Below are 25,579 nucleotides of genomic sequence, written 5' to 3' on the forward strand. Positions count from 1 at the left end.
TAGTGGTACTCCTATTTTAAAGGTGAGAAAATATGTTGAATAACTGTCCGAGGTCAGTTACAGCCAGTAAGAGACAGAGCCTGGCTGGAACACTGGCCAGAGCTCAGTCTTCACCACAGCCCTCTAAGAAAGAAGTGACCTCTCTGCTACAGAGGGTGCTAAGTCATAGGATAAATGCCATTAAGCAGACCTATGATAAAGGTAACACATACATGAAGCAGACTAGATAAACACCTAAGTCCCATCCATCTCTAGAATGCCATCAGCATGCTAGATAAAGAAAGTATAGCACCAACAATAACTCCCCTCAAGTCAAATCCTAGAGGAAAGAGGAAATAGAATTCTTTTTCCTTGCACACGTAACACCACAAAGTTTTCAGAGTAGCCTGGAAGAATGACCAGCTGTACCACAGTCCTTGTATCCCAAGGGGTGATTCCAAGTTTGTGTTGAACTGCAGAGGGGCCCACATTTCAACAAAAACGATAGAATAAGTCAGCCCAGGGCTCAGGCCATAGAGACACATTCTGCCTGATACCATCTTACCTATCCTTCCTCTAGAAGAGAACTGTGGGAAAGATTACCCTTGAGAGCCCCTGTGTCCCCTCAGGAGACAAGTATAGGAGTGTGCCAACAGGTCTCAACGATTATTCAGATTTGGGCCTGAATGAACACCTTGGGGAGTCATTTTTCAAAACATTATAACCTGGTGAATATTCACAACTTTCTAGATGCTATAATATACCTTCTTCCTTGAAGGAGAAACCGGAGTCCTCATCTTCAGGTTCCAACCAGGAGAGCTCCCAAAGCCTCTTTGTCCACACGTGGGAAGCTGGCGGCTCCTCTTTATAAGACAGCCCAGCCTTTCTCCACCCCAGGAACAGAAGATTCATAATCCAGCTTACCTGCCCCCCAAAATGAATGTTAACAAACACTAGACGTTGGCTGTAAACTCCCCATTTGTGGAAGAGGAGTGAAGACCACAAGCTCAAGACCCTTTCTGACAGCATTTGAGCTGTCTCCCCGGTGGAGAGCCCAACTTCTGTAAATGTTGAAGAGTCTTTATGACAGCAACATCAAAGGATACAGAGCCAACAACTGCACTTCCTGTGTTATCTCCTCTGACACTCACAAAACCCCCAGAGGTAAGGAGAATTATTTTGTCATTTTATCAGATGAAAAAATGGTGAATTAAATTGTCTAAAGTCACACAGAGAGGTAGGACTCACACCTCGGCTCCGGAATTAGACTCTCAAGATTTAGTGGACAAAAGGGAGAAAGTTGGGGCAGGGGTGGGCAGGAAACCCTCCCCTTCTGACAGTGGCTACTTATGGGCTGTTGTCCATGAAAACAGGATCAGGAAGAAGTGTTTCTGTTGGTTTTGTCAGGTCTGAGCCTTTTCTGACTCCTGAAAGTGTGTGTGTGTGTGTGTGTGTGTGTGTTCTTTTGCAAGAATCATCGCTCCCTCTGCCCCTTTGCCCACTCTCTCTCAAAAATAAACAAATATTTGAAGTACCAGGGGAAGTAATTTTCATACCTATAGGGTATTCCTCTCTCCTTATGCTTTCCCTCTAATTGTCTCAGATCTTCTTTGCTCTTTGTTCTCCTGCATGAATTGTTGGGTCATTTTACCAAGTCCACTGTTAAAAGAAATCTGTGGTGTTTTGACAGGAATTGCAACAAATCATAGATTAATGGAACAGAATTGACATGTCAGAAACATTGCTTATGTCTACATGTTTTATGATATTCTTCTTTTCCTTCAGCAAAGTTTTATAATTTTTGAATCCCAACTTGGACCTCATTTGTTAGAATTCTTTCTAGATTCCTTAAATTTTCTGTTCATATTGGGAATAGGAATCTTTTTTTTTTTTTTTTAAAGATTTTATTTATTTATTTGAGAGAGAGAGAGAATGAGAGAGAACACATGAGAGGGGGGAGGGTCAGAGGGAGAAGCAGACTCCCTGCCGAGCAGGGAGCCCGATGCGGGACTCGATCCTGTGACTCCAGGATCATGACCTGAGCCGAAGGCAGTCGCTTAACCAACTGAGCCACCCAGGCGCCCAGGGAATAGGAATCTTTTAAAAGTAATATTTTGCAATGTATTTTTAAAGTATACCAAAAGAATTGATTTTTCAACATTGACTTATATCAAATAAATTTTCTGAAACTTCGTTGTTTGTATAGGGAGTCTCTCGTGGATTTCTTCTGTAGACAATCATATTTTCTGTGAATTCTTTCGATTTTATTCTTTCTCTTCCAATTCTTATATGACAATAATTTCCTCTAGTGTTCTCTTCACAAATAGGACCACAATTCAAGTTTATGCTGAAGGCTCAATATAAATTCCCTGCTGTATATGGATAAGTGGTTACATCTCCAAGGGTACCACAGCATCAGCTCTGGCCCACAACTCCCTCCTGCTCTGAGTCCTTTTTCTTTCTTTACCTCTGTAATACCATTTCTTTCTTTTAGATTTGGCTATGTGTTTTTTTCTTTTCCTTTAATAATTAGCATAGATTGTCTATGTGTTTTAATAGGGATGAGACCTATCAACATCAGTTAAGTCTGTCATGTTGCCAACACAGTGTGTCTGTAATACTATACTTCTCCAGCATTTCAGGTAACCATAGTTTCTGAGCCATCCCATTTATTGAACCCTCCCAACTCTGAAATAACATGATTCTGTGTACACCAGGGTAAAGGGCATTTAAGGGAAAAAAATCAAATTCATTTAAGTGCAGAGATGAAAAAGAATATCATTTTTAGGGGAAGATAATTTTACCTACTTCCCCTTGCCTACCATATTCAATGAGTACTATAGGAGACACTGAGAATTGGTAAATCAATTAATTACAATTAAATACAGATAGATTTAATTATTGAGTCAAGATCTCTTTAGAAAACCTAATGAATTACTGGGGCACCTGGGTGGCTCATTCAGTTAAGCATCTGCCTTTGGCTCAGGTCATGCTCTCAGGGTCCTGGGATCTAGCCCAGTGTCTGGCTCCCTGCTCAGTGGGGAGTCTGCTTCTCCCTCTTCTTCTGCCCCTCCCCACCCCTACTCATGCTCATGTACACACACACACACACACACACACACTCTGTCTCAAATAAATAAATAATATCTTTTTAAAAAACAGAAAACTTGGGGCGCCTGGGTGGCTCAGTCGTTAAGCGTCTGCCTTCGGCTCAGGTCATGATCCCAGGGTCCTGGGATCGAGTCCCACATTGGGCTCCCTCCTCGGGGGGAAGCCTGCTTCTCCCTCTCCCACTCCCGCTGCTTGTGTTCCCACTCTCGCTATCTCTGTCTCTGTCAAATAAATAAATAAAATCTTAAAAAAAAAAAAAAAAACAGAAAACTTAGTGAATTACTTAGTATATCCTAGACTACAGTAACAAATGCATGTAAAATATGTACCAGTTTAAACAGAATAAATTTGTCTCCATTATATAGTGGTGCTAGTGGGTGTGTTGGTGGTGAGTGGCTTTCCTGAATGAAGAGTACTGGAGACACAGTGATGTGTCCACCATGTGATTCCACCATCCCCTTCAGCCTCCTGGCCATTTGCATTCAGCTGGCCCGAGGAGACAGAGAATTTGGAGGAAGAGCAGAACTGGAACATATGGATTGGCTAGAACTCAGACACATGCCACACTTCAGTGCAAGGGAAGCTGGGGTATGTAATCTAGCTCAGTGCCCAGGAAGAAGAGAACCAAGTGGATTTGGGTAATATTCTAGTAGTCTCTGACACACCTAGTATGCCTCAGAGTCTAGGTGGATGAAAGGAGGGAACCTTCTTCAGTCGAGAAACAATTAAGGGAGTGCTACAATATTTCAGGAAGGAATTGATGGTGGTCAAAGCTAAAGCACTGAAAAAATAAGTAGAAAACTTATGTATGAATTATTTAAAATGAAGAATCAACAAGATCAGATGTAGAGGTGAGGAATAACCTAAGTGACAATGCCTGCCAGCATCCTCCTTGTGAGAAGCCATGAAACAAGCCAGGTTATATTCAAACTATTGAGTACAAATGTATTGGTGCATAAAATAATATTCCAAATAATCTCTGTAAGGAAGATTAAAAATAAACAAGATATGCTTCTCTTTCTCATTTTGTTGTCTACTCAGGAAAGATGTGCAGAGAATGAGGTTCAGTTAGACATGTTGGTGGGATGACTGTTCATGGAAATGAGAAGAAAAGATCTAGTCCACACACAGAGACCTAGAGTCTACTAAGCAGGAGATGAATCCACAATGGAATTGGATGAGTCACCAGAGGAAATAATAAAAAAAAGGTAAGGGAAGGTCAAAGAGAAAAACTATTATAATTCCATAAATTTAAGGGTTTGGAATAAAGATGAAACCTATTGAACGAAGAAGTAGTGAAGGTCTACTTTCAAAACTGGATACCTGGAGAGTAAACACCTAATTCTGCTTTTGCTACAACCTAAGCCCAGTAGTCTTAAAATTTACAATATTCCATGCCAGTTCAGACAGACACTAGTTACCTCCTGGCTGTGGTTCATTCTCAGTCTGCTCAGTGGAACAATTTCTGATTGTTCATGGTGCTCTTGTACTAACCACTCCTTCCACTGGAGAGCTTTTTTCAAAGACTCCAAAACACTGTCCTTTCATTTCCATGTGTAATACAATTAGCATGCAATACTGTCATCTCTATTAAGTTGTAAGGTGCTACACAGCAGAGACTACATCATATATAACTAAATGGATAAACTGTTTTTCACATATTTATAATTTTTCCACAAAGCCTAACAAAGTTTCTAGCAATGGAAATTAGGTCCACTGACAAACAGGGATTTCCCCTGCAATTTATTGGATTTAGCACACCTAAGTATAGACACAACAATCACAGGGGTCAAAAGTGATGGTTTAGGAAGACCATTAGACACAGTAACTTTAGTCATAATTCTGGATTCCTCTCCTCTTTCTGCTGAAGGATCCACGAGAGGATGAGAGGAGACAACAAATCCTTTACCCTTGGTTTCATTCTCCTGGGAGTCAGTGGTCAGCAGCAACAGGAAGACTTCTTCTTCGTCCTCTTCCTGTTCATTTACCCCATCACATTGATTGGAAATCTGCTCATCATCTTGGCCATTCGCTCTGACATTCGCCTTCACAACCCCATGTATTTTTTCCTTGCCAATCTCTCCTTTGTTGACATCCTCTTCTCCTCTGTAACCATCCCTAAAATGCTAGCCAACCATGTTTTAGGCAGCAAAGCCATCTCCCTTGGGGGATGCTTAACACAGATGTGTTTCATGTTAGCCTTGGGTAACACAGACAGCTATATGCTGGCTGTGATGGCATATGATCGTGCTGTGGCCATCAGCCGTCCACTTCATTACACAACAATTATGAGGCCACGGACTTGTGTCCTCCTGGTTGTTGGGTCTTGGGTGGTTGGAAACACCAATGCCCTCCCCCATGCGCTGCTCACAGCTAGTCTGTCCTTCTGTGGCAACAAGGAAGTAGCCAACTTCTACTGTGACATTGCCTCTTTACTCAAGCTGTCCTGTTCTGACATCCACTTTAATGTGAAGATGATGTACCTAGGCGTTGGTGTTTTCTCTGTGCCATTACTATGCATCATTATCTCCTATGTCCGGGTCTTTTCCACAGTCTTACGGGTTCCATCCACCAAGGGTGTGCTCAAAGCCTTCTCTACCTGTGGTTCCCACCTCACAGTTGTTTCTCTGTATTATGGGACAGTCATGGGCATGTATTTCCGCCCTCTAACTAGTTACAGCCTAAAGGATGCAGTGATAACTGTGATGTACATCGCAGTGACCCCAATGTTAAATCCTTTCATCTACAGTCTGAGAAACCGAGACATGAAGGCTGCCCTGGGGAAACTCTTCAGCAAAAGACTCTCCTCATAACCAATATGAGGTCATACTGGAGAGTCAGTTGGAGTCACCAATTAGGATGCACTTGAAAATTCAGCCCCAATGGCCTCCCCTTCAAGGAGCCACCTTTGTTCTTTCCAGTCACCGAATTCCTCTTCTTGGAAATCTTCTAACAGTTTTATGAGACTTCCTATTGAGATTGTTGATATGTACATGTTATTATTCCTTTTACAGCCAAGGAATATTGGGATCATGTCCCAGTTATGCTACTGACTAACACTTCGCTTCCATACTTAAATAATAAAAATAAGAATTTCTTCCTTGTCTGTCCTAGGGTGTGAGGATCACAGTACTTCATGCTTTGAAAGCTATAAGTCCCTATTCAAGAGTCGATTTTCTTGCACTACTATGTTTCATGATTCCTACTTTGCTTGCAAAATTTGAGGGCAAGACCTGTCTTAACACGTCACTCTATTTGTCCCAAAGTTGGTCATTAAAGTGCAACCAATAACTGTTTGTGGAAGTGGAATGAAAGAATGCAATTGACAAAACTTAATCTGATAATAATCAGACATGATAAGATTTGACATTAATTCCCATCCATCACATACGTGGTATTTCAGAAAGTTACTTTTTTATTTGTTTGTTTGTTTCTTTATTTTATTTTGTTACGTTAATCACCATACATTACATCATTAGTTATTGAAGTAGTGTTCCATGATTGATTTTTTCCATATAAAACCCAGTACTCCATTCACTACGGGCCCTCTTTAATGCCCATCACCAGGCCAACCCATCCCCCCACCTCCCCCCCACTAGAACCCTCAGTTTGTTTCTCAGAGTCCATAATCTCTCATGGTTCATCTCCCCATCCGATTTCCCCCCTTCAATTTGCCCTTCCTACTATCTTCTTTATATATATATTTTTTATTATGTTATGTTAATCACCATACATTACATCATTAGTTTTTGATGTAGTGTTTCATGATTCATTGTTTGCGTATAACACCCAGTGCTCCATGCAGAACGTGCCCTCCTTAATACCCAACATCAGGCTAACCGATCACCCAACTCCTCCCTTCTAGAACCCTCAGTTTGTTCTTCAGAGTCCATAGTCTCTCATGATTCTTCCCACCCCTCCAATTCCCCCCCCCTTCATTTTTCCCCTCCTACTATCTTCTTCCTTTTTCTTTTTTTAACATGTAATGTATTATTTGTTTCAGAGGTACAGGTCTGTGATTCAACAGTCTTGCACAATTCACAGCATTCACCAGAGCACATACCCTCCCCAATGTCTATCACCCAGCCACCCCATCCCTCCCATCTCCACCACTCCAGCAACCATCAGTGTGTTTCCTGAGATTAAGAATTCCTCATATCAGTGAGGTCATATGATACATGTCTTTCTTTGATTGACTTATTTCGCTCAGCATAACACCCTCCAGTTCCATCCACGTTGTTGCAAATAGCAAGATTTCATTCCCTTTGATGGCTGCATAATATACCATTGTACATATATATACCACACCTTCTTTATCCATTCATATGTAGATGGACATCTTGGCTCTTTCACAGTTTTGCTATTGTGGACATTGCTGCTATAAACATTGCGGTGCATGTACAACTTCGGATCCCTACATTTGTATCTGGGGTAAATACCCAGTAGTGCAAATGCTGGGTCATAGGGTAGTTCTATTTTCAACATTTTGAGGAACCTCCATACTGTTTTCCAGAGTGGCTACACAAGCTTGCATTCCTACCAACAGTGTAGGAGGGTTCCCCTTTCTGACATCCCCGCCAACATCTGTCATTTCCTGACTTGTTAACTTTAGCCATTCTGACTGGTGTGAGGTGGTATCTCCTTGAAGTTTTTATTTATTTATTTATTTATTTTATTCTTATGTTAATCCCCATACATTACATCATTAGTTTTAGATGAAGTGTTCCATGATTCATTGTTTGTGCATAACACCTAGTGCTCCATGCAGAATGTGCCCTCCTCAATACCCACCACCAGGCTAACCCATCCTCCCACCCCCCTCCCCTCTAGAACCCTCAGTTTGTTTTTCAGAGTCCATCATCTCTCATGGTTCGTCGGCCCCTCCAATTTCCCCCGCTTCATTCTTCCCCTCCCGCTACCTTCTTCTTCTTCTTCTTTTTTTTTCTTAACATATATTGCATTATTTGTTTCAGAGGTACAGATCTGAGATTCAACAGTCTTGCACAATTCACAGTGCTTACCAGAGCACATACCCTCCCCAGTGTCTATCACCCAGTCACCCCATCCCTCCCACCCCACCCCTCACTCCAGGAACCCTCAGTTTGTTTCCTGCAATTAAGAATTCCTCATATCAGAGAGGTCATATGATACATGTCTTTTTCTGTTTGACTTATTTCACTCAACTTAATACCCTCCAGTTCCGTCCACATCGTTGCAAATGGCAAGATCTCATTCCTTTTGATGGCTGCATAATATTCCACTGTATATCCATTCATTATCCATTCATCTGTCGATGGACATCTTGGCTATTTCCACAGTTTGGCTATTGTGGACATTGCTGCTATAAACATTGGGGGTGCACGTACCCTTTCAGATCCCTACTTTTGTATCTTTGGGGTAAATACCCAGTAGTGCAATTGCTGGATCATATGGTAGCTCTATTTTCAACTTTTTGAGGAACCTCCATACTGTTTTCCAGAGTGGCTGCACCAGCTTGCATTCCCACCAACAGTGTAGGAGGGTTCCCCTTTCTCCACATCCCCGCCAACATCTGTCGTTTCCTGACTTGTAAATTTGAGCCATTCTGGCTAGTGTGAGGTGGTATCTCATTGAGGTTTTGATTTGCATTTCCCTGATGCCGAACGATATTGAGCACTTTCTCATGTGTCTGTTGGCCATTTCGATGTCTTCTTTGGAAAAATGTCTGTTCATGTCTTCTGCCCATTTCTTGATTGGATTCTTTGTTCTTTGGGTGTTGAGTTTGATGAGTTCTTTATAGATTTTGGATACTAGCCCTTTATCTGATATGTCATTTGCCAATATCTTCTCCCATTCTGTCAGTTGTCTTTTGGTTCTGTGGACTGTTTCCTTTGCTTTGCAAAAGCTTTTTATCTTGATGAAGTCCCAATAGTTCATTTTTGCCCTTGCTTCCCTTCCCTTTGGCGATGTTTCTAGGAAGAAGTTGCTGCGGCTGAGGTCAAAGAGGTTGCTGCCTGTGTTCTCCTTTAGGATTTGGATGGACTCCTGTCTCACATTGAGGTCTTTCAACCATCTGGAGTGTATTTTTGTGTGTGGTGTAAAGAAATGGTCCAGTTTCATTCTTCTGCATGTGGCTATCCAATTTTCCCAACACCATTTGTTGAAGAGACAGTCTTTTTTCCATTGGACATTCCTTCCTGCTTTGTCAAAGATGAGTTGACCATAGAGTGGAGGGTCCATTTCTGGGCTCTCTATTCTGTTCCACTGATCTATGTGTCTGTTTTTGTGCCAGTACCATGCTGTCTTAATGATGACAGCTTTGTAATAGAGCTGGAAGTCCGGGATTGTGATGCCGCCAGCTTAGCTTTTCTTTTTCAACATTCCTCTGGCTATGCGGGGTCTTTTCTGGTTCCATACAAATTTTAGGATTATTTGTTCCATTTCTTTGAAAAAAGGGGATGGTATTTTGATGGGGATTGCATTGAATGTGTAGATTGCTCTAGGTAGCATGGACATCTTCACAATATTTGTTCTTCCAATCCTTGAGCATGGAACGTTTTTCCATTTCTTTGTGTCTTCTTCAATTTCTTTCATGAGTATTTTATAGTTTTCTGAGTACAGATCCTTTGTCTCTTTGGTTAGATTTATTCCTAGGTATCTTATGGTTTTGGGTGCAGTTGTAAATGGGATCGACTCCTTAATTTCTCTTTCTTCTGTCTTGTTGTTGGTGTATAGGAATGCCACTGACTTCTGTGCATTGATTTTCTATCCTGCCACTTGGCTGAATTCCTCTATGAGTTCTAGCAGTTTTGGGGTGGAGTCTTTGGGGTTTTCCACAGAAAGTATCATATAGTCTGCAAAGAGTGAGAGTTTGACTTCTTCTTTGCCTATTTGGATGCCTTTGATTTCTTTTCGTTGTCTGATTGCTGTGGCTAGGACTTCCAATACTATGTTGAATAGCAGTGGTGATAGTGGACATCCCTGCTGCGTTCCTGACCTTAGGGGGAACGCTCTCAGTTTTTCCCCATTGAGAGTGATATTCGCTGTAGGTTTTTCATAGATGGCTTTTATGATATTGAGGTATGTACCCTCTATGCCTACACTCTGAAAAGTTTTGATCAAGAAAGGATGCTGTACTTTGTCAAATGCTATTTCTGCATCTACTGAGAGGATCATATGATTCTTGTTCTTTCTTTTGTTAATGTATTGTATCACGTTGATTGATTTGCAGATGTTGAACCAACGTTGCAGCCCAGGGATAAATCCCACTTGGTCATGGTGAATAATCCTTTTAATGTACTGTTGGATCCTATTGGCTAGTATTTTGGTGAGAATTTTGGCATCCATGTTCATCAGGGATATTGGTCTGTAATTCTCCTTTTTGATGGGGTATTTGTCTGGTTTGGGGATCAAGGTAATGCTGGCCTCATAAAATGAGTTTGGAAGTTTTCCTTCCATTTCTATTTTTTAGAACAGTTTCAGAAGAATAGGTATTAATTCTTCTTGAAATGATTGGTAGAATTCCCCTGGGAAGCCATCTGGCCCTGGGCTTTTGTTTTGGGGGAGATTTTTGATGACTGCTTCAATTTCCTTAGTGGTTATAGGTCTGTTCAGGTTTTCTATTTCTTCCTGGTTCAGTTTTGGTAGTTGATACATCTCTAGGAATGCCTCCATTTCTTCCAGGTTATCTAATTTGCTGGCATAGAGTTGCTCATAATATGTTCTTATAATTGTTTGTATTTCTTTGGTGTTGGTTGTGATCTCTCCTCTTTCATTCATGATTTTGTTGGTTTGGGTCATTTCTCTTTTCTTTTTGATAAGTCTGAACGAGGGTTTATCAAACTTGTTAATTCTTTCAAAGAACCAGCTCCTAGTTTCGTTGATCTGTTCTACTGTTCTTTTAGTTTCTATCTCATCGATTTCTGCTCTGATCTTTATTATTTCTCTTCTCCTGCTGTGTTTAGGCTTTTTTTTGCTGTTCTTTCTCCAGCTCCTTTAGGTGTAGGCTTAGGTTCGTTACTTGAGACCTTTCTTGTTTCTTGAGAAAGGCTTCTATTGCTATATACTTTCCTCTTAGGACTGCCTTTGCTGCATCCCAAAGATTTTGAATAGTTGTGTTTTCATTTTCATTGGTTTCCATAAATTTTTTTAATTCTTCTTTAATTTCCTGGTTGACCCATTCATTCTTCAGTAGGATGCTCTTTAGCCTCCATGTATTTGAGTTCTTTCTGACTTTCCTCTTGTGATCAAGTTCTAGTTACAAAGCATTGTGGTCTGAAAATAGGCAGGGAATGATCCCAAACTTTTGGTACCAGTTGAGACCTGATTTATGACCTAGGATGTGATCGATTCTGGAGAATGTTCCATGGGCACTAGAAAGAATGTGTATTCCGTTGCTTTGGGATGGAATGTTCTGAATATGTCTGTGAAGTCCATTTGGTCCAGTGTGTCATTTAAAGTCTTTATTTCCTTGTTGATCTTTTGCTTAGACGATCTGTCCATTTCAGTGAGGGGGGTGTTAAAGTCCCCCACTATTATTGTATTGTTGTCAATGTGTTTCTTTGCTTTTGTTATTAATTGCCTTATATAATTGGCTGCTCCCATGTTAGGGGCATAGATATTTACAATTCTTAGATCTTCTCATTGGATAGACCCTTTAAGTAGGATATAGTGTCCTTCCTCATCTCTTATTACAGTCTTTGGTTTAAAATCTAATTTGTCTGATAGAAGGATTGGCACCCCAGCTTTCTTTTGGTGTCCATTAGCATGGTAAATGGTTTTCCACCCCCTCACTTTCCATCTGGGGGTGTCTTTGGTTCTAAAATGAGTCTCTTGCAGACAGCATATGGATGGGTCTTGTTTTTTAATCCAGTCTGTTAGCCTGTGTCTTTTGATTGGGGCCTTTAGCCCACTTACATTCAGGGTAACTATTGAAAGATAGGAATTTAGTGCCATTGTATTCCCTGTAAATTGACTGTTACCGTATATTGTCTGTGTTCCTTTCTGGTCTATGTTGCTTTTAGGCTCCCTCTTTGCTTAGAGGACCCCTTTCACGATTTCTTGTAGGGCTGGTTTTGTGTTTGCAAATTCCTTTAGTTTTTGTTTGTTCTGGAAGCTTTTTATCTCTCCTTCAATTTTCAATGACAGCCTAGCTGGATATAGTATTCTTGGCTACATATTTTTCTCATGTAGTGCTCTGAATATATCCTGCCAGTCCTTTCTGGCCTGCCAGGTCTCTGTGGATAGGTCTGTTGCCAATCTAATGTTTCTACCATTGTAGGTTACATACCTCTTCTCCCGAGCTGCTTTCAGGATTTTCTCTTTGTCTATGAGACTCGTAAGTTTTACTATTAGATGTTGGCGTGTTGACCTATTTTTATTGATTTTGAGAGGGGTTCTCTGTGCTTCCTGGATTTTGATGCCTGTTTCCTTCCCCAAATTAGGGAAGTTCTCTGCTATAATTTGCTCCATTATACCTTCTGCCCCTCTCTCTCTTTCTTCTTCTTCTGGGATCCCAATTATTCCAATGTTGTTTCGTCTTATGGTATCGCTTATTTCTCGAATTCTGCCCTCGTGATCCAGTAGTTGTTTATCTCTCTTTTTCTCAGCTTCTTTATTTTCCATCATTTGGTCTTCTATCTCACTGATTCTCTCTTCTGCCTCATTCATCCTAGCAGTTAGTGCCCCCATTTTTTGATTGCACCTCATTAATAGCCTTTTTGATTTCGACTTGGTTAGATTTTAGTTCTTTTACTTCTCCAGAAAGGGTTTCTCTAATAACTTCCATGCTTTTCTCAAGCCCAGCTAGTATCTTTAAAGTGATGATTCTGAACTCTAGATCTGACATCGTACTAATGTCCTTATTGAGTAGGTCCCTGGCAGTCGGTACTACCTCTTGTTCTTTTTGTTGAGGTGATTTTTTCCATCTTGTCATTTTGTGCAGAGGAGAATAGATTAATGAGAGAACAAAATGCTAGCAGAGTAACAACGTCCCCAGAAAATATACTCTAAACAAATCAGAAATGACCTGAAACAGTGGGGAAAGAAAGGGAAAGAGAGAAAGAAGAAAAAGAAAAAAAAGAAAAAGATAAAGATAAAGATAAAAACAAACAAAAACAGAAAAAAACAAAACAACAACAACAACAACAACAAAAACAGAATGTGGTCAAATATGATCAGGCTGGTATATAGATCAGTGCCACATACTAGATTTTGGGTGTATTTTGGTCTTTTAGAAGAAAGTGCCTCCCAAAATTTTAAAGAAAGAAAAACTTATATATGTACAAAAATAAGGGTTGATATGATGAAGGGATGGAATATGACTGTAAAGATGAAAATTATAAAAAATTTTATAAAAGGAATTGATAAGAAGTTGTTTGAAAAAAGAAAGAAGAGGATTTAAAAAAAAAAGGGGGGGAGAAATGTGATCAGGCAGGAGGCTAGAACAAAGCCATACACTAGAGATTTAGGGTATATTTTGATCTGTTAGAAGAAACTGTATCTCAAAATTTTAAAGATAGAACAACTTAGATATATATGCCAAAAATACGGGTAACTACTATGAAGGGATAGAATATGACTCTAAAAATGAAAAATAAAAATGTTTTTTTTAAAAAAGTGATTGATAAGGTGTTGGTTGAAAAAGGGAAAAAGAAAAATTCAAAAAAAAAAAAAAAGAAAAAAAGACAGTTAAAAAAAATTAACTTTGGGGCGCCTGGGTGGCTCAGCCGTTAAGCATCTGCCTTCGGCTCAGGTCATGGTCCCAGGGTCCTGGGATCAAGCCCCACATCGGGCTCCCTGCTCGGCGGGAAGTCTGCTTCTCCCTCTCCCACTCCCGCTGCTTGTGTTCCCTCTCTCGCTGTATCTCTCTCTGTCAAATAAATAAAATCTTTAAAAAAAAAAAATAAATAACTTTGAAAGACTAAAGAATCATGGTAAAAAAGCCATGAATTCTATGTGTAGTATTCCCCTAGCGCTGGAGTTCTGCCATTCTCATTGATCGGTAAACTTGGTCTGGGTTGGCTGTTCTCGCTGATCTTCTGGGGGAAGGGCCTGTTGCTGTCATTTCCAAATGTCTTTGCCGGAGGCGGAATTGCCCTGCCCTTGCCCGGTCCAGGCTAAGTAATCTGCTCGGGTTGCTCTCCAGAGCTTTTGTTCCCTGTGAGCTTTCCGTACAGCTTTGGAGGCAGAGAGTGAGAATGGTGGCCTCCCAATCTCCACCCTGGAGGAGCCGAGAACTCGGGGCCCCGCTCCTCAGTGAGCCCCCAGAGAAAACCGTCAGTCACTCCCGTCTCCCCAGTCTCCGGCCACACTCCGTGCTCACCCGGCTTGTGACCGCGCGTTTCTATCTCTGGCACCCGACCCCGGGTGGAGTCTACAAACCCAGCAGATCCCTGCGGTGCATGCCCATGCCACTCCTCCTGGGGAAGGAAGGTGAGTCTCCCTGGATCTGCCGCTTGTTGGGTCCCTGCTGGAGGAGCAGTGGCCCGACTGTGCCGCGGATCACGGTTTATGGCAACCCCGAGCTGAGAGCCCACGCCTCGGCTCTGTCTCTGAAGCCGGCCTCCCTGTTCCGATACCTGGGAGCTCTGCCGCACTCAGGCACCCCCAGTCTTTCTGTGACCCTGAGGGTCCTGAGGCCACACTGTCCTGGAGGGTTCCACCCCCCGCTTAGCCACCAGAGTGACGTCCCTCAGCGGAGCAGTCTTTTAAAAGTTCCGATTTTGTGCTCCGCCGCTCTATCACTTGCCAGAAGCGGCCAACGGAGGCCCCTCCCCCACCGTCTATCCTCCCTAATATCGCCTCGGATTCACTTCTCCACACTTCCTACCTTCCAGAAAGTGGTCGCTTTTCTGTTCAGAGAGTTGTTGCTATTCTTTTCTTCAATCTCCTGTTGAGTTTGTAGGTATTCAGAATGGTTTGATCCCTATCCAGCTGAATTCCTGAGAGGAGACGAAATCCAGGTCTCCTACTCCTCCGCCATCTTGCTCCGCCCCCAATTAAACTTTTGATATGAAGGCGGGCATGTGTGGTGATGAGCACTGGGTGTTATATGCAACTAATGAATCATTGAACACTACATCAAAAACTAATGATGCACTCTATGTTGGCTAATTGGACATAATAAAAAAAAATACTTTTAATTCATAAAATGCCCCTATTTGTCTCTGATTTAAAAAGAAAGAAAGAAAAAAGTAGAAAACTTTTATGACAATAAAGGAATGAAATAGTGAAGAAGAGAATAATTTTTTTTTTTGTAATTATTTCCCACTTGGGGAAGATTTTAAAGGGTCCTGTGGGACACTCTTGTGGAAGTATTTAATAAATTATACAGTGAAGATATGAAACATTGCAGCAAAATTAACAGAGCATGAATCAGATTGGAATTGATACAAGGAAAGTTTGGAAATAGATGAAGTCTTCTAAGAGACTCTTGTCGAATGTCTAAATTTTGAAAATGGGCTCCATAATGGATTCTAGCAGAAGAAGGAAGAAACTTGTACAATCTTGACTGATGTCCCTGCAAGTCAGGCTATGTGTCTCTCTCAGTGTGCTGTCAAAGCCCATGGCACAGTGTATATTCAGTGCATTGTTATTATACTATTAAGTGGGCACACAAATATTTGTTTTGGAAAAAATGAAACAATAGCAATCACAAGGACAAAGTGATGAGTGCTACAAAGGAAGTTCCACATGCCATGTAGTTTCAGAAAAAGTAAGCAGTTCATTAAATATCAAAAAATATGTGTGCATATGTACCTTAACTATATCACATATATGATTGTCTCTTTCAATTCTCAAAATGGTCCTGCAGCATAGACAATAATAGCCTTCTTTTACAGAGGAGTAAACCAAATCTCTGAAAGGTAATGTAACTTACCTGATTTCTTTCAATTAGAAAGAGGCAGATGAGGATTTGAGCCCAATTTTCCTGGTACCCAGTGTTCTCCTGACTCAACAGCTGGCCTACAGGGAAGATATAAAATAATGAGAGATATCTAAGGAAATCAGGATGTGTGCAGGAGACATAACTGGGATTTTTGACAGGCAGAGGAGACACTCCAGCCATGGTAATAGTTGAGCTATATGGCACAGGTGAGAAACATGGACTGACATAGAAGTTATCAAACTTTATTATTCTTTGTAATTTAAAAACAATATTTATTATACTTTTCATTAATTATAAAGATCATGAATTTTTGCCTACCATTTACTGAGCAATTTTATGTGCCTGGCCATGTGTGAAGCCCTACACATGAAGTACCTCATTTAACCTTCATGACTTTAAAGCAGGAAAGAGAAGTGATCTTTCTAGTCTCAGTTCCCATTCTCATCACTGTCATTCAATCTATCCAATGGTATCCAACACCACTACAAAAAATGCCAAAGAATTCACAAGAAAAAGTGATGGTAACATAAATCACAGCTATCAGATTCCATTCATACCTCTGGTTTCCCAGGAGGTCACAGACATTGTTAAATGGTGTGGCATTGGGCCATGGGCTTGGGTAAAAAGCAAAACAAAGGAAGTATTTCTACCCTAAAATCATGCCTTCCCTATCCTAAGGAAAGAGACAGCAAGATGGGTGTCCTCTGAAGACACTCAGTCAGGGTATAGAAGGGAAAGAAAACCTTTCAAATCATTTTTAAAGCAAGTGGAATATTGATTTTAAAACCTGACAAATATTGCACAAAACTAAAACCACAGATCAATCTGACTTGGAAATATTGATGTAAATTCTCAAAAAAAATATGAGAAGGGGCCAATAAAACATTAAAAGAACAATATCCTCACAAGATGGGTGTTATTCCAGAAATGCAAGGAATAATACATATTAGGAAAAGTTAATTAGGAAATTACATATTAAGAAAAATAATGGTATCATCCATGGGAATGCTTCAAGTATTGATCAATATTCAAAACCCATTTCTCATTAAGAATAATCATTAATTAGGAAATCAACTGATTTGATATACATATTATACATGATATAATATTACATATCTCTATTAAAAAGCTAATTTTAGGGCTGCCTGGGTGGTTCAGTCAGTTGAGGGTCTGACTCTTGATTTTGACTCAGGTCATGATCTCGGGGTAGTAAGATTGAGTCCTGCATCAGGGTCTGCACTGGGCATGGAGCCTGCTTGGGATTTTCTCTCTCTCTCTCTCTGCCTCACCCTCTCTCCGTCTCAAAAAAAAAAAAAAAAAAAAAGCTAAATTCATAATGGGGAGAAAGGAGGCATTTATACTAAAATGATGAGTAAGATGAAGATACTCATAGCTAAAATTCCTATTTAAAATTCTATTGGATGGTCAACTAATCTTTGACAAAGCAGGAAAAAATATCCAATGGAAAAAAGACAGTCTCTTCAGTATGTGGTGCTGGGAAAATTGGACAGCTATGTATAGGAGAATGAAACTGGACCACTCTCTTACATCATACAAAAGATAAATTCAAAGTGGATGAAAGACCACAGTGTGAGACAGAAATCCATCAAAATCCTAGAGGAGAACATAGGCAGTTACTTATTCGACATCAGCCATAGCAAGTTCTTTCAAGACACATCTCCAAAGGCAAGGGAAACAAAAGTGAAAATGAAGTTTTGGGACTTCAACAAGATAAAAAGCTTCTGCACAGCAAAGGAAACATTCAACAAAACAACAAGGCAACCCACAGAATGGGAAAAGATATTTGCAAGTGACATTACAGATAAAGGGCTGAGATCCAAGATCTATAAAGAACTTCTCAAACTCAACACTCAAAAAACAAATAACCCAGTCAAAAAGTGGGCAGAAGACATGAACAGACACTTCTCCAAAGAAGACATACAAATGGCTATAACAGACACATGAAAAAGTGCTCAACATCACTAGCCATGAGGGAAATACAAATCAAAACCACAATGAGATACCACCTTACACGAGTCAGAATGGCAAAAATTAACAAAACAGGAAACAACAAATGTTGGTGAGGATGTGGAGAAAGGGTAACCCTCTTACACTCTTGGTAGGAATGCAAGCTGGTACAGCCACTCTGAAAAATAGTATGGAGGTTCCTCAAAATGTTAAAAACAGAGCTACCCTAGGACCCAGCAATTGCACTCCTGGGTATTTATCCCCAAAGATACAGATGTAGTGAAAAGAAGGGCAACATGCATCCCAATGTTCATAGCAGCAATGTCCACAACAGCCAAACTGGAAGGAGCTGAGTTGCCCTTCAACAGATGAATGGATAAAGAACAATGGAATATTATTCAGCCATCAGAAAGAATGAATACCCATCATTTGCATCAACATGGTTGGAACTGGAGGGGATTATGCTAAGTGAAGTCAAACAGAGAAAGACAATTATCATATGGTTTCACACATATGTGGAAGAGAAGCAATAGCATGGAGGACCATAGGGGAAGGGAGGGAAATCTGAAGCAGGGGAAATAAGAGAGGGAGACGAACCATGAGAGACTATGGACCCCAGGAAACAAACTGAGGGCTTCAGAGGGGAGGGGCATAAGGGAATGGGGTAACAGGATGATGGGTACTAAGGAGGGCACGTGTTGTGATGAGCACTGGGTGTTATATGCATCTAATGAATCATCGCACACCACATCAAAAACTAATGATGTACTATTATACAGTGGCTAACTGAACATAATAAAAAAATAAAAATAAAAAATAAAGTAAAAATAAATAAGTAAATAAAATTGTATTGGAGAAATCAAAACCTCAATGAGATACCACCTCACACCAGTCAGAATGCCTAAATTAACAAGTCAGGAAATGACAGATGTTGGCGGGGGTGCGGAGAAAGGGGAACCCTCCTACACTGTTGGTGGGAATGCAAGCTGGTGCAGCCACTCTGGAAAACAGTATGGAGGTTCCTCAAAAAGTTGAAAATAGAGCTACCATATGATCCAGCAATTGCACTACTGGGTATTTACCCCAAAGATACAAAAGTAGGGATCCGAAGGGGTATATGCACCCCGATGTTTATGGCAGCAATGTCCACAATAGCCAAACTGTGGAAAGAGCCAAGATGTCCATCAACAGATGAATGGATAAAGAAGAAGTGGTATATATATACAATGGAATATTATGCAGCCATCAAAAGGAATCAGATCTTGCCATTTGCAACGACATGGATGGAACTGGAGGGTGTTATGCTGAGCGAAATAAGTCAAATAGAGAAAGACATGTATCATATGACCTCACTGATATGAGGAATTCTTAATCTCAGGAAACAAACTGAGGGTTGCTGGAGTGGGGGGTGGGGTGGGAGGGAGGGGGTGACTGGGTGATAGACACTGGGGAGGGTATGTGCTCTGGTAAGCGCTGTGAATTGTGCAAGATTGTTGAATCTCAGATCTGTACCTCTGAAACAAATAATGCAATATATGTTAAGAGAAAAAGAAAAAAGAAGAAGGTAGCAGGAGGGGAAGAATGAAGGGGGGGAAATCGGAGGGGTAGATGAACCATGAGAGACGATGGACTCTGAAAAACAAACTGAGGGTTCTAGAGGGGAGGAGGGTGGGAGGTTGGGTTAGCCTGGTGATGGGTATTGTGGAGGGCACGTTCTGCATGGAGCACTGGGTGTTATGCACAAACAATGAATCATGGAACACTACATCTAAAACTAATGATGTAATGTACAGTGATTAACATAACAATAAAAAATTGGGGGGGGTGCCTGGGTGGCTCAGTCGTTAAGCATCTGCCTTCGGCTCAGGTCATGATCCCAGGGTCCTGGGATCAAGCCCCGCATTGGGCTCCCTGCTCAGCGGGAAGCCTGCTTCTCCCTCTCCCACTCCACCTGCTTGTGTTCCCTCTCTCACTGTGTCTCTCTCTGTCAAATAAATAAATAAAATCTTTAAAAAAAAATTTTTTTTAATTGTATTGGAGATATACCTAATGCAATTAGAGCCATAAAAATTAGAAAGGAAGAGATACAGTGATCTCTACAGATGAAAATGGTTCTGGTGAACCCAAAAACCTCAACTGCAAAGCAATAAAACAATTCAGAAGAATAAATAATACAGAACAAATAGACACACATAAAGAATATTCATATACACAAACAAAACTAATCAGAAGATGTGATAAAAGAAAACAACAGATTTACAATAACAACCAACCATAACTAAAGACAAAATAGGTACAATGAATAAAAATGAGTGGTCAGTGATGAGGGAAGCTGAGGACAAAGCAGAAGCTGACACCCCACAACACCCCCCACCCCCACCCCATGGGATATATGTGACATTCCTCATGCACTCCTGGGTGCCCTAAAGGAAAAAGAAATAGTTAACTTATAGAGAGCACAATCCTGCAAGACATGAGTCTCCCTCAGTTTACAAAAGCCTTAGCAATTTACAAAAACAAGGCATTTCTATCAATGGTCTAGCTTCCAGAAGGGAATGTAAATACAATTAAATGTCCTTATAATCTGCGGCCCATTGACAGATACTTGAAGCAGGCAAAGGGCAATGTTCCTCCAGGAAGCTCCCAACCATCTTCATGCTAATGCCTTGCTAGAGGGAAAAACAACCTTAACTTGACAATGACAAGGACTCTGGTATCCTGTGAGTCTTCTTTACCATATGAAAATTCTTTTGAAACCTCCCTTTTCCTTACCTCCCCCAACCCCATCGTATATAATCAGCCACAACTCACAACCCGGGGGCAGTAGCTCTTTCTGCCCACAGGTCCTGTCCTTGTGCTTTAATAAACCACCATTTTGCACCAAAGATGTCTCAAGAATTCTTTCTTGGTTGTTGGCTCCAGACCTCACCCCACCAAACCTCACCTACATTCCAAAACCCCATCAGTCAAGACCTATACAAGGAACACTCTAAAATCCAAATTAAAGCATCAACTCAGGCAGAGGTTTAAAAATATCAAACAGTGTTAAAGCCATTCAATGGGAGGAGTGGGGGACTCCGTTTCAACCAGTCCCCTGAATTTAGCTGGATATCTACCAAGCCAGTCTGAACACTCACGAAATCAGCCTGAGATGTAAGATTATATGTCTGGTTCTCTATGGGGGCAGAGGATCTTCAGTGGAGAGGTACAGAGGATGGAGTTGTGATTGTGCAGACAGATAACAGAGGATAAACAGAAGGGGGAGGGGCCCACCTGAAGCTGCCCACTGGACAGTGCAAAAGCGTCCTGCACTTGGGGACCAGCGATAGCTTGCAGAGTGGTGGTGGTGGGACAGGGCCCATTAACAGTGCTCCAACAGAATCCAGGAACTTAGCGTGCAAACGCAGGGACCAGGGCAGCCACTTGTGTGGAACTGTGCCTGCGGACCTGGGGGGCTGACTGTCACCGCCGCCACCACTGTTGCGACTGCTGCCCGCACCTGCCCAGACCAGGATCCCTTGCGGTTTTGGAGGCAAAGCAGAGACGTACAGGGGCCTGGGTCCACCGCTGAGAGGATCCCTGGGGGTGCACACCGCCTGCAGGAACCTGCAGTTTTCAGCAGTGCTCATAGAGGGGGAAACTGTGTTCTGGAGCGTTCAGAGAGGAGCAGACTGTGGCTTCTCTCCTCTGGGGTGGAGGTCTGGGTGTGGACATTTTCCTTTGCTCTGACCCTCCAAAAAGGCACAGAAAGCTGCCAGAGAACAAAAGCCCAAAAAAACAATTTCCACAGATCCCAGGGAAGCAGGGGTGCCTGAAAAACAACTTGGCAGGCCCCTCCCCCAGAAGACAAGCTGGAAGAATAAGAGGACGACAACCGGAGGGTCCCCATAAAACTGTAAAACCCCAAAACTGGGGAAACGAGTATACTGAACTCCTGGTGTTGCTTCACAGCCTGTGTATTTCTTAGATACAACTTTTAATTCTTTCTCATGTTTCTTCTCTGTTTTTTCTTTTTACCTACTTAGTATTTCAACTAGATGCTTAATACAACATATTCCATAGAAACTTTTTAACTTCTACTGTTTCCCACATATACTTTTTTCTCTTTTTTTCTATATATATAGATATAAGCTTCAATGTAGTCCTTTTTTCCCTATTCAATACTACCTTTATATATATACCAGTTTTAATTTATGTGTAACTCTGGGAAGTAGTGTTCTCTAACAAAGAGAACAAAATATACTCAGGAAGAACTGAAACACCCTACCTTGCCCACACTTAGATATTATAGCTCCCTCTTCACCCCCCCCCCCTTTTTTCCCTAACTTTATAAATCTTATTCTTGGGTTACATTTTGGCTGGGTTTTCTTGGTGGTGGCTTCCAATCACTCTGAACTTTCCACAGTGCACCTTGTTTGGATTGTGGTTGATATTTTTGACTCTGTACATTCCCTCAATCACCCCTCAACAGAATGATGAGGAGGACAAACTCCTTACAAAGAAAAGAACCAGAGATAACGGCCTCTCACGCAGACCTAATGGATATGCATATAAGCAAGATGTCAGAAATAGATTTTAGGGTATCAGTTATGAAGACAATAGCTAGGCTGGAGAAAACCATTAACAGCAACATAGATTCTCTAAGGGCAGAATTGAGAGCTAATCAGGCGGAACTTAAAAATGCTATAAATGAGATTCAATCTAAGCTAGATACTCTAACAGCTAGGGTAAACAAGGCAGAAGAGAATTAGTGACCTAGAAGACAAACTAATAGAAATGAAGGAACAGGTAGAGGCCTGGAACAAACACCTTAAAATCCATGAAAACAGAATTAGAGAAATAAACAATGCCATGAAAATTTCCAATGTCAGAATTATTGGGATCCCCGAGGGGTGGGAGAGAGAGAGAGGATTAGAAGATGTATTTAAACAAATCGTAGCTGAGAACTTCCCTAATCTGGGGAATGAAACAAACATTCGTGTCCTAGAGGCAGAGAGGACCCCTCCCAATATCAAGGAGAACAGAACAACACCCTGGCTCGCAAATCTTAGAATGAAGGAAACCATCTTAAGGGCATTTAGGGGGAAGAGGTTCCTTACATACAGAGGGAGGAACATCAGAATAGTCCACAGAGACCTGGCAAGCCAGAAAGGGCTGGCAAGACATATTCAGCATACTAAATGAGAAGAACATGCAGCCAAGAATACTTTATCTGGCAAGGCTGGCATTCAGAACAGATGGAGAAAATCAGAGCTTGCAGGACAGGCAGAAACTGAAAGAATACGCAACCACTAAATTGGCTCTGCAAGAAATACTAAGGGGGGTCCTATAAAAGGAGAAAGACCCCAAGAATGATATAGAACAGAAATTTACAGAGAAAATCTATAGAAACAAGGACTTTACAGGCAACATGATGACAATAAAATCATATCTCTCAATAATCACTCTCAATGTGAATGGCCTAAATGCTCCCATGAAATGGCACAGTGTTGCAGATTGGATGAAAAGACAGGACCCATCCATATCCTATCTACAAGACTCATTTTGAACCTAAAGATACATCCAGACTAAAAATGAAGGGATGGAGAACAATTTTTCATGCCAACGGACCTCAAAAGAAAGGTGGGGTAGCAATTCTCATAACAGACAAATTAGATTTTAAGCTAAAGACTGTAGTTAGAGATACAGAAGGACACTATATCATTCTTAAAGGGTCTGTCCAACAAGAGGATCTAACAACTGTAAATATCTATGTCCCCAACATGGGAGCAGCCATCCACATAAGCCAACTGTTAACCAAAATAAAGAGACATATTGATAATAATACGCTAATAGTAGGAGACCTCAATACTCCACTCTCAGCATTAGACAGATCATCTAAGCAGAAAATCAGCAAAGAAACAAGAGCTTTGAATGACACACTGGACCAGATGGACCTCATAGATATATACAGAACATTCCACCTTAAAACAACAGGATATTAATTCTTCTCAAGTGCACATGGAACTTTCTCCAGAATAGACCACATACTGGGTCACAAATCAGGTCTCAACTGATACCAAAAGATTGAGATTATTCCCTGCTTATTCTCAGACCACAATGCTTTGAAACCGAAACTCAATCACAAGAAAAAAATTGGAAGAAATTCAAACACTTGGAAGCTAAAGACCATCCTGCTTAAGAATGTTTGGGTCAACCAGGAAATCAAAGAAGAACTTAGACAATTCATGGAAACCAGTGAGAACAAAAACACATCAGTCCAAAACCTATGGGATACTGCAAAGGTGGTCTTAAGGGGGAAATACATAGTCATCCAAGCCTCGCTCAAAAAAATATAGAAAAATCCCGAATTCACCAGCTAACTTTACACCTTAAAGGACTGGAGAAAAATCAACAAATGAAGCCTAAGCCATGCACGAGAAGAGAAATAATTAAGATTAGAGCAGAGATCAATGAATTAGAAACAATAAATACAGTAGAGCAGATCAACGAAACTAGAAGCTGGTTCTTTGAAAGAATTAATAAGACCGATAAACCACTGGCCAGACTTATCCAAAAGAAAAGAGAAAGGACCCAAATTAATAAAATTATGAAGGAAAGGGGAGAGATCACAACTAACACCAAGGAAATAGAAACAATTATCAGAAATTATTATCAACAACTGGGGCGCCTGGGTGGCTCCGTCATTAAACATCTGCCTTCCGTTCAGGTCATGGTCCCAGAGTCCTGGGATCGAGCCCCACATCAGGCTCCCTGCTCTGCAGGAAGCCTGCTTCTCCTTCTGCCTGCCACTCCCCCTGCTTGTGCTCCCTCTCTCGCTGTTGTCTCTGTCAAATAAATAAATAAAATCTTTAAAAAAATAAAAAGAAATTATTATCAACAATTATATGCCAATATATTAAGCAACCTGGAAGAAACTGACAACCTGAATAGACCAATGACCAGTAACGAGATTGAAGCAGTGATCAAAAACCTCCCAAAAAACAAGAGTCCAGGACCTGATGGCTTCCCTGGGGAATTCTACCAAACATTCAAAAAAGAAATAACACCTATTCTCCTGAAGCCATTTCAAAAAATAGAAACAGAAGGAAAACTTCCAGACTCATTCTATTAGGCCAGCATTCCTTGATCCTAAAACCAGGCAAAGACCCCATCAAAAATGAGAATTTCAGACCAATATCCTTGATGAATATGGATGCCAAAATTCTCAACAAGATCCTAGCAAATAGGATCCAACAGTACATTAAAAGGATTATACATCACGACCAGGTGGGATTTATCCCTGGGATGCAAGGGTCATTCAACATTCGCAAATCAATCAATGTGATAGAACACATTAATAAGAGGAGAGAGAAGAACCACATAGTCCTCTCAATTTATGCAGAAAAATCATTTGACAAAATACAGCATCCTTTCCTGATTAAAACTCTTCAAAGTGTAGGGACAGAGGGAACATTCCTCAATTTCATAAAAACTGTCTATGAAAAGCCCACAGCGAATATCATTCTCAATGGGGAAAAGCTGAGAGCCTTTCCCTTAAGGTCAGGAACACTATAAGGATGCCTACTCTCACCACTATTGTTCAACATGGTACTAGAAGTCCTAGCAACAGCAATCAGACAACAAAAAGAAATAAAAGGCATTCATATTGGC

The 25,579-nt window shown here is 41.0% G+C and overlaps 2 protein-coding genes across 3 annotated transcripts in view; one reads left to right on the forward strand and one right to left on the reverse strand.

The window, feature by feature from the left end:
* The window catches only part of LOC118025178 (olfactory receptor 139), a 274,130-nt gene that overhangs the window by 147,011 nt on the left and 101,540 nt on the right, over nucleotides 1-25,579 (reverse strand). For both annotated transcript variants that reach the window (XM_035027516.1, XM_035027517.1), the window contains one exon: nucleotides 15,950-16,035. In XM_035027516.1, coding sequence (XP_034883407.1) covers nucleotides 15,950-16,035 — 86 coding nt within the window. The remainder of the gene's footprint in view (nucleotides 1-15,949; nucleotides 16,036-25,579) is intronic.
* Nucleotides 4,974-5,903, forward strand: LOC118025186 (olfactory receptor 1A1). The gene has a single exon (XM_035027525.1). It carries the CDS (start codon nucleotides 4,974-4,976, stop codon nucleotides 5,901-5,903), a length of 930 nt encoding a protein of 309 aa, XP_034883416.1.

Source organism: Mirounga leonina, unplaced genomic scaffold (genome assembly GCF_011800145.1).
Source record: "Mirounga leonina isolate KUSES-001 unplaced genomic scaffold, KU_Mleo_1.0 Mir_200, whole genome shotgun sequence".
NCBI classification, from domain to species: Eukaryota; Metazoa; Chordata; class Mammalia; order Carnivora; family Phocidae; genus Mirounga; species Mirounga leonina.